Below are 9595 nucleotides of genomic sequence, written 5' to 3'. Positions count from 1 at the left end.
GGACTGAGGATCTATTTTAGTGAGCCACTCACATGAGCACTGGAATCTATATATCTACCCTCTTTCTTTCCATCTAGTCTCAGAAAAAGACGCCTGTGAGTGTTTGTCACCTGCTGTAGAAGGTAAGGATTTTATTTTGAAATACAGGAGAATCAAGGGATAAGGAAATAAAAAACATGTGTTGCAATATACTCAAACTGTTCTTGCCATTCTGAATTTATTAGTATTTTTAAAAATGGATATAATAATTTTTACTCTAAAACAGTATTTATGTTATGATATTATGTTGTCATTTACTAAAACCAGGTTTCATATTTTTTATTAAAAAGACAAATACACATGTGAGTCAAAGAGGGGACTTTTTTTTTTCTAAATCTAAGATCTGTGGCTTCTCACAGATGTCCGAGTTGAAGTTATGACTAACACACAACAGTGTCCATTTGATTTATGTGTTTTACTTTTACAAATCTTCTCCTCTTTAGTCTTTGTGGGTGCTTCCTTTTTTCAGAAATAACCTGCCAGGTTATTGTAACCTTTTTTGGATTTGTTTGAGTGAGGATTTTTTTAAGTCACAGGTTTGACCTTTTGACAATGTCATACACTGTTTATGTCGCCTTCTATGTATACCCAACCCACAGTAGCTACAACAGTCAATGGGCTGAAACGTGGAAGTATCCTTCTGAAAAAAAAAATAGAGATGTTGTTCTAACTTTGTTTTTCTTATATTTGCAGATTAAACGAGGGGGAACACAAGACTGCAACCATGTCTGAAGCGTACGTATAACCTTTAAGTTTCAATACACGTTAGCATTTACTATGTGAGATTCAAACAGTCTAACCAAACATCTCCTCTCTACCTTCTTGCATCCTTGCTCCAAACTTTACAGGCCTTCGGTGAGTTGATTTCAGTTGTCAGTAATGTTAGTTGTCAATGAGATGGCTTAATCAATTGGATTAAAACTAGGCAACACACCAGCTATGCCTTCAGCACTTTAACCCTGTCTTGAATGCTGACATTAATGAGTGAATTCTCTAATCTAAATATTAAAAAATAATGAAAATAAATGCAAAACTGAGCATTTAACAACAATTCATTCAATACATTCAAGGACAAATGAATAAAATGAACATTGTCTTCTTGTCCAGAAACCAAAGCCAAAAATCTCTGCATCTCGCAGGCTGTTCTTGAAGGTATCTTATGTCTAACTGTGTATTAATCTTAGGAATTCATATTCTTGAAGCGCTGTAAACCATATACTGTGTGTTTGACTGAGGTGTCATCCTGTATGTACACCAGACAAAACTGCTAAAGAAGGCCATGACTATGTTGGAGAACGAAAAACAATTCAAAAAAGATGAACGAGAGAGGATCCTTGCTGAGAGAGTGCCAGACCTCCAAATATCCGGTCTGTCTTTACAGGACCTACAGGTACATGTGTCAAATAGCAGGAACTTTTTTTGGATTGTGGCATAACAAAAACTGACATAAAATCAGGAAACTATAAAAACATTTTTCCCACCTACTTTGGGTAATATCTGGCCACAAGGAATTACTGATAATTTATTTTCTAAGGTCTTGTGATATCTATAACCGAGAATTTTGTTGGCACACAAATTCAGTTACTGTGTTTATAATTTAGTTTGTGGTACTGAGGGCATTGGAAAATTAAATTTTAAAACCTCAACAGCAATTCAAGCAATGCCTTGCTTTAGCAGAAGAATCCACAGACCTCAATGTCAACAGTTTACCATTATGACCATTAGAAAGTATTCCCAGTGAAAACTACTCACACAGACTCTTTATATCAATCTGTGGATCAAACAAACTTATATAGATGAATTTATTTTGTATTTTATTACCAAGGCATTGCACATATATGTGTTCCAGTGTCTCTTTGTATCGTTTCTTGTCAATTTTTCCATTAAATTATCAAAACCAATTAGATAAAAACTTGTTTTCACATCAGGTCTAATACACTTAAATCTTCTATTCACAGAATTTTTGCAAGCAGCTACATCAGAAGATTGACGTGGTTGATGAGGAGCGCTATGATATTGCTCTTAAGGTGACGAAAAATGACAAGGAGGTAAGTATTATTTGCAAATAACCAACCAAGTATTTTAAGTACAATCTTATAGGATGCATACGGTCAATAAAAATTTCTATAAGTTAATCCTGAGGATGGGTTTTTTTGTTTGTTTTTAAAAAAAAATCTGTGTTGGAAAAAAGATACAGGATCTGTCTCAAAAGATCTTTGAGTTGAAAGGCAAGATGAAGAGACCTAATCTGAGGAGGGTGAGGGTGTCTGCTGACGCAATGCTGGGAGCTCTGCTGGGCTCCAAGGTCAAAGAGTCTGTGGACTTCAAGGCCAACCTCAAGACTGTGAAGAAAGAGGAGGAGAAGGTAAGTGGAGCAATATATATGTTAATTCACACTATTTTTTTAGGAGTCCCAAATGTAAACAACAATGTAAATACACTATTAAAGTATGCCCATATTCTGCCTTTGAAACTAGTGCATGTGAAGTGCTACAAAGTTCAACAGTGTGCTAGGCACTAAGATTTAGTGCAATGAAAATAAAGACATACCTGCAGTGTTTGATATTAAAAAGCATGTATCCCCACCTCAGTATGAATTTAACTGCACTAACTGTACTATCACCCTGCAGAAAGAGGAAGTGACTGACTGGCGTAAGAACGTGGATGCCATGTCTGGTATGGAGGGCAGAAAGAAGCTGTTCAATGCTGGACAATAGATTTAAAATGAATACCTGGGTTAAGATGTCTGTTAAGAAACAGGTGGACGCAGCGAACTGCATTAACTTTCTATGATTATAATTCTGACACAGCTCATGTTGTGAATATACAGACAGTAGTGAGGCATCAGTAGTGTCTTTAGGACAATTGTCTCTTAATGTATATTTTTTTCCCATAATGAAAAAATGTGTATTAAACATATTAGAGCACCACATGGCTTTTTTAGTTTTTTAGCCTATATCTGAATCAATATTGATTGCCTGTGTCACTTCAATAATATCGCCCTGCTTTTTGACTTTATTTATTTATTTAAAAAAATCGCCCATATTTACAGAAAACCAGATGAGCATATGACAAGAAATCTTTCATGCGTCCTGCTTATGTTCTGCCCATGTTGTCTGAAAAAGCTTGTGCTCTTTTGCTATACTGAACTGATTAAGACCGTGAATGCACATTCCAGGGGCAGCTAATGCTGGAGTCAACTGTTCATGAAGTCCTTGTATGAATGTGGTATTAATTAAACTAATGAGCAAAGCATTGTCATAATCAATCAAATAATAAAATCTCTTTAACATTAATCAGAAATCATTGTTCTCCTTTCAGTACTGTTTAAGAATTAATCACGCTTACAGTCTGTGTGTTTATCGACATGAACTTCAGAATAGAATAGATATGTTAGAAATTTGCTTTGTCCAGTATTTATTGTAGTGTTAAAAAGACATCACATGCAATTCATAATTTTTAACAAGGTTTTCTGGAAATTGTATTAGCCTAATGGTTCTCAAACTCTAAGGCTCCTCTCCAAGTTCATGCGTCACACCCAACAATTTGCATCAGTCATTAACAATAGAAAAGAACCCAAGGTCAGCGTGATCGCATCCAAACTTCATCAAATACTTATTTTTTCTTTAAAAATACATTTTTATTCATATGCAATGATGTGCAAAAAACTTTTCCTCTAATTTCTTTAAATAGTCATTAGGAACACTTCCCCAGCTTGAAGGACATTCAAAGCTCTTCTTTGGATGTTGGCTGACTTTTGATCTGTTCTCTGTCAATGTTGATCCTATGCTGCTTCAATAATGTTGAGGCTGTTCTCAATGAGATGCTTTCTAGGTGATATTTATGGCAGTTCAAAATCTGATGTTACTTTTCTGCATTTCTTATGCCTTCAATGTTGAGAAGATCCCCAACACCACTGGCTGAAATGCAGCTGGAAACAATGACAGAGTCCACCGTACAGATGGCTGTAGGCACTCACTGTTGTACTTTGCGCCTGACTTCCTCTGTGCAGATGCATGTCTCAGGTCCTGTGCCAGGTCAACTAAAGAAATTGGAACAAATTCTATGTTTTTCCATCAGACTGGAAGTAATAGAGTGCATAAAGATACATTTAAAATTGGTTCTCTGCTAAGTTGAATGAATTCAACTTAGCAAAGTCGTGTTGTACCCTCTGCTCAGACTCAGTCAAATGCAGCAAAATCACAGTGGAAATGGAAAATTACCAAAGTATACTGCAAAAGCAACTGTTTCCTGTTGCAAAGAAACTCGATTGTTTCAACTGCCATTGAAGCAAATGAATTGAAGGAAATGCAGCATACGGTGATGTCAATGGCTTCTAGACTTTTAGGCAGTCAATGACTGTCTGCATACTCATACATACATACTACATACTGAGTTGCTGCCATCTCATGTGTTTATTAAATATTTGCATTCAAAAGCAGTCAAACATTTACATCTAATGACGTGGACGGAGAGTGGTAAAGGGCCTATACAAATGTTGATAAGCATTTTACTTATCAACAACAGGAAACAGATCAGATACATTAATTGTTTGGTCCCAAAAAGCTAAGTCATTACATTTTGGAGCATGAGTTGAGATATGGCTAATAATTTTTGGTCAATTTAACCATTATCAGACACTGTTTCAGGAGTCAAATTAATACCCACTAATCAAATCCACTGAACGGCTACCCTGAGGTACCCCTGAGCAAGATATCATCCCTACATACTGCTCCCCGGGCGCCCAAAGGCTGCCAACTGCTTCACAGAGTGAATGGGTTAAATGCAGACAGGGAATTCCCCACGGGGATCAATAAAGTATACGTTATTATTATTATTGACATGACAACAATGAGAAAAAGGCACCAAAGAGAAGCAAAATGACAGGAAAAGTAACAAAAACTATGCGAAGAAACAACACTGAAACACACAATTATGACAAAAAGACTAAAATGCAAAAATCAAAACAAAAAAAACATCTAGCATACAGAGATGTCAGGTAATGGAAAACACCTAAATGATGTATAGGTGAATGCACAAAATAAATACAAATTTTAACTTCCTCATTGTGGGTGTGTCTGCCCTGTAGGATTAGCAGGGGGGGCTTTTATCCATCTGTACCCAGTGCCTGTATTTTTCATAATCTGTCCCTGGCTGCAACCTGCAGAGGACAACTTACACTTCTTAGCAAAATCCAGACTGAACCATAACAGCTTCCCAGTAGGCTAGCTTACTTTATATAATAGAGCTTGAAGAACCGGATAGACCAAAGAACAATCTCGTTGCTCTTGAGTAACTTTAAATTTGGTGTGTTTTTTCACACGGACATCGAAACACATCTATGGTTGTGACACAGGCAACGCCACCTCCCAACTTCTCCATCCACAGTGAACGAGTCTGACGCTTGCAGCTGCTCCTTATATAGGCATAACGTTCAGCAGTGGTACCGCCTGTGTGTGATATTCGACGTTCCTATTGGACGGCTGGACTGTCAATCGACAACGTCCAGGGGACGCTACCGTGCTTGGCCTGTGGTGTACTGCTGTCAACATTAACGGGTGTACCAGCTACATTTAGCCGGATATAATATTCTAACGCGGTAAGACAACGTTTTTTACAGTGTTCCCGTCAGTTTGGGATGAGAAACCTCAAAGTTTACAGTTCTGTTTTTAAATATATTTCTCTTCTCTTTATGTCGGTTTAAGCGGCCATAACAGGCAGGGTTAGGGCTCTTAGGTATCGTCGCCCATCCTTTGAGGTTAGCTTTAAAGATTTACAGTAACATGACAAAAAAAAGTGCTTATAGGCTGGTTAGCTATCGTTAATTGTTGTTTTATCTTCAGCAAATAAAGAGTGAGGGTTAATGAGTGCATCTGCTGTAGCTAACTACTCTCAGCCGGCTAAAAACAACCTGTGACCTTTTGCTGGCTCTCCCTAAAAGAGGTCCCTGCTCCACAAACGTGTGATTCATTAGGATTTACATCTCAAGCTGGACACAGATCCTTTTTGCATCTGTGTCAAATCTTTACTTTGCTCTCTACATTGCCTCTTTATTAATTTCTGTTGAATTTGCGCAGGTGCCTGCAGCGAACTCTCCGGATGTCCAAGTACAAACTGTTTCTGCTGAGACATGGAGAAGGGGCCTGGAATAAAGAGAACCGATTCTGCAGCTGGGTGGACCAGAAGCTGAGTGAGAATGGGGTGAAGGAGGCCCAGGACTGTGGAAGGCTCTTGAAGGAGCAGGGATACAAGTTTGACATCGTGTTCACATCCATACTTAGCCGCTCAATTCAGACAGCATGGCTGGTGATGGAGGCTATGGGTCAGGAATGGGTCCCTGTTGTCAAGTCCTGGAGGCTTAATGAACGACACTACGGCTCTCTGATTGGACTCAACCGGGCAGAAATGGCTCAGCAACATGGAGAGGAAAAAGTGAAGCTGTGGAGAAGGAGCTATGACATCACTCCACCCCCGATTGATGAATCCCACCCTTACTTCCATGAAATCTACAACGACCGTAGATACACCACATGTGATGTCTCGAAGGAGAAGCTTCCCCGAGCTGAGAGCCTGAAGGAGGTGTTGGACAGGCTGCTGCCATACTGGGACAGCACTGTGGTGCCAGTGATAAGGAAAGGCAAGACTGTCCTCATTTCTGCTCATGGAAACAGCTGCAGGGCCCTGCTGAAACACCTGGAAGGTATGCTACCATAACTTGCCATAAACAATGCTCGCTGAGGCTTTGTCTCTGTAGGGTGAATGCATTACTGCAATACTGTAGTTGAAATCAGCAGCTGCCTCTGAACTCTACAGTCTTCTGCTTCTGGTCATCAGAGTCAATAAATTGGAAAGGACCTATTTCACTTCCAGAATTGGAAAGTGGTCGACCTCTTGTCAAAAGGCCACCGAGTTTGTGTTACATTTGCAGTGACTATGACCTTTTATCAACCTGCTTATACTGCCCACTCTGTAACTTGACACATATTGGGTGTTACCGTACCTGTAGATAATTACACGAAGCAGAGGATACATGCAGGCTGGAGCAGACTAACATTACAGCTTTGCTGAATATGATCTCATTCTCTAGCAATGATTCAAACTAAATGACTGCAAACTGTAATTGGTCATGGTTGTGAATGGCTTGTATTGGATGAATATTACTCCTTCTTTCTCCAGGTATATCAGATGAGGACATTGCCAGCGTGACTTTACCTACAGGGATACCTGTGCTGCTCGAGCTGGATGAAAATCTCAAGCCGGTGAAACCTCGACAACTGCTGGGAGACCAGGAAAAGATTCAGGCAGCCATTAAAAAGGTGGAAGACCAGGGAAAAGCCAAAACAACAACTTGAACGCATTGCAATAGTTGTAAGACGTAATATAGTTTAATTCTTGCTGCCTCTGAGCACTTTTTTATTAGCTATGGCAAATGCCAAACTCAACAAACTTGAATAACTCGTTATGTAATAACAGACAACTGCAACAACAGATTGTCATTCTACTGGGACACGGAGAAGTTCAGAGATGTGTGTGTGTGTGTGTGTGTGTGTGTGTGTGTGTGTAAATGTTTTAATGTTGTGCTGAATGTTTTTGTGTAAGCACTGAGAAGGCATTTGGTCTGTAGCTTGAATGCCCCCGTGAAAGCCTGCTTGGTAACACTTAAGTGTTTTATTTATTTATTTATTTATTTAGTTATTAGGTTACTTGCGCTGTAACTCTACTTTACAGATTCATAGCAATGCACTGATGCGGCAAAATCTTAAAATGCAAAACATATTTCCTCTCTTAAAGGTGTTTTTGTGTGACAGGGTTTTTAACCTGTGCCTTCAGTCTTTATTCAGCACCTGAAACAGGTCTTTTATTGAAAGTGGACCTGCTATGCTTTTCCTTATTTACCTTCAGGTGTGCGCTGTTACATTGATGGATGGAAAAAGCACTTGTTTGAAACCAGTTAAACACTTGGTTTCAAACTGTTTTTTTCTAATCTGGCCTCTGTGTGATGTCACTGAGAAGGGATATTCTTTATACAGCCATCTCAGGCAGACGGCTCTAGCTCTGACTACTTGGTTTAAAGGGAGACACACTAAAACGGCTTGTTTCATACAGTGGATGAACTGAGGTGCGCACAAAGGCCAGCTGTGAGATAAACGGGGATTATTTTGAACTGTGAATCATGCAAAGCTACTCGTGTAGAGTCCAAGAATATGAATATGGAGCTGGAATCAGCAGAACAGGTTCTCTTGAAGAATAAAAGCACTCCATTAACAAATCTTACCTCAGAAAAATTACAAACCAGCCCATTCATTCCAAGAATTGGGTAATTATAAGCCACTCAAATGCTGTAAAATGCTGAAATCGAATGTGGATAAGTTACTGATACTTTTTAATGGCCTACTCGATGCAGCAGAATCTGCTTTTCTATGTGCTTTAAACAGTACATCAACTCTGACACATAACAGATTGAGTTTAAAACACTGTGGCTTACACTCATGGTTATATTGGCATGACAACTAGCTATTTTTATTTCTTAATTACAGTCATATATGGGCCATTTGATGTTATGTAATGAAAGAAGATGTCACTGTCTGCACATTGTCTTACAGCAGAACTATCTTACCGCTGTATGTGGCTCACGCTGCTTTAATGTTTTCAATATGTTGTAAAGTGTGTCTTGTGTGTAAATGTAAATGTTGTGTCTCTTTTTTTGTTTTTTGTTCTCGGTTTCTTGCATTTCGCTGCCACTGTAACGTGTAACCGGTTTGTTAGGTCAGCAGGCGAAATGGATACATTTTGAACATTTCTAGGTACTAAAGGGTAGAAACACTGATATATTTGTATTTCCTGTAAGCTAGCTTAATGACTTCCCTGCTGTTCTCACCTTGCCATTTGAGAGTTTTCAAGATTAAATAAATGGAATTCTAATTTTCCAAAAACATAAACTTATTTCTGTGTTATGTTTCATTTTCAGCTTTGTTTTTATCTGATTGCTCTTTATTATTGAAGAGAAGGGCGTTCCAGATGTTGCCCTGATATACAGTCAACTATAAATTATGTGATGAAGCAACTGAACCAAATCGGGAAAATAAACAATAATGCTTGTTTTGGAAGTGCAGACATCCTCACAATTTGGATTCCGGTCGCCTCGAACCCGCTGGAAACAATAAACGACTGAGTCTGTTTGGCTACCGCACATGGATTCAGACGAGTGGTTCTTCATTTCTCAACCCTTTCTGTAATTTGGCCAAACCACTGGGGCTGAGACCGGGAGAAACCCTCTAATTGGATGGAAATGCTCCTAAATGAAATGCTGAATGATCAATGTGATTGTTTTTATTCCAACTTATGTGGCAGGAACGATACATGTATTTAACTGATATGCTAATGTATGGACCACAGTCTTTACATCTATCCTTTAACATTCAGTCAGGCTCATTAAGTACACCTGTCAAAAGCCAAAAACAGCACTTCAGTCAGAAAGCTTTTTACACACAATAATGCAGCACTGCTAAATTGCATAGAAAAGAAAGAGCAAGTTAGAAAATGTAATCTATGTTTT

General features: G+C 38.7%; 2 protein-coding genes across 2 annotated transcripts; both read left to right on the top strand.

The window, feature by feature from the left end:
- The first annotated feature begins 763 nt into the window (after positions 1-763).
- Positions 764-2756, top strand: LOC134632339 (troponin I, slow skeletal muscle-like). The gene is made up of 6 exons (XM_063481018.1): positions 764-778; positions 1147-1191; positions 1298-1429; positions 1998-2087; positions 2231-2404; positions 2670-2756. Exons 1-6 carry the CDS (start codon positions 764-766, stop codon positions 2754-2756), a joined length of 543 nt encoding a protein of 180 aa, XP_063337088.1.
- A 2777-nt stretch (positions 2757-5533) lies between these two features.
- Positions 5534-8949, top strand: bpgm (2,3-bisphosphoglycerate mutase). The gene is made up of 3 exons (XM_063481017.1): positions 5534-5638; positions 6117-6739; positions 7216-8949. Exons 2-3 carry the CDS (start codon positions 6139-6141, stop codon positions 7389-7391), a joined length of 777 nt encoding a protein of 258 aa, XP_063337087.1. The 5' UTR covers positions 5534-5638; positions 6117-6138; the 3' UTR covers positions 7392-8949.
- Positions 8950-9595: the final 646 nt, after the last annotated feature.

This window comes from Pelmatolapia mariae, linkage group LG7 (assembly GCF_036321145.2).
Source record: "Pelmatolapia mariae isolate MD_Pm_ZW linkage group LG7, Pm_UMD_F_2, whole genome shotgun sequence".
NCBI classification, from domain to species: Eukaryota; Metazoa; Chordata; class Actinopteri; order Cichliformes; family Cichlidae; genus Pelmatolapia; species Pelmatolapia mariae.
Note: the sequence above shows the minus strand (reverse complement) of the source record. Positions and strands in the feature narration are given on the sequence as shown.

Bases quoted from the DNA above. Each gene is read 5' to 3' on its own strand.
- LOC134632339 (XM_063481018.1), top strand. The intron at 1,430-1,997 runs GTACATGTGTCA...TTCTATTCACAG, and splicing joins TGTCTTTACAGGACCTACAG to AATTTTTGCAAGCAGCTACA. The intron at 2,405-2,669 runs GTAAGTGGAGCA...ATCACCCTGCAG, and splicing joins TGAAGAAAGAGGAGGAGAAG to AAAGAGGAAGTGACTGACTG.
- bpgm (XM_063481017.1), top strand. From the start codon at position 6,139: ATGTCCAAGTACAAACTGTTTCTGCTGAGACATGGAGAAGGGGCCTGG. The intron at 6,740-7,215 runs GTATGCTACCAT...TTCTTTCTCCAG, and splicing joins CCTGCTGAAACACCTGGAAG to GTATATCAGATGAGGACATT.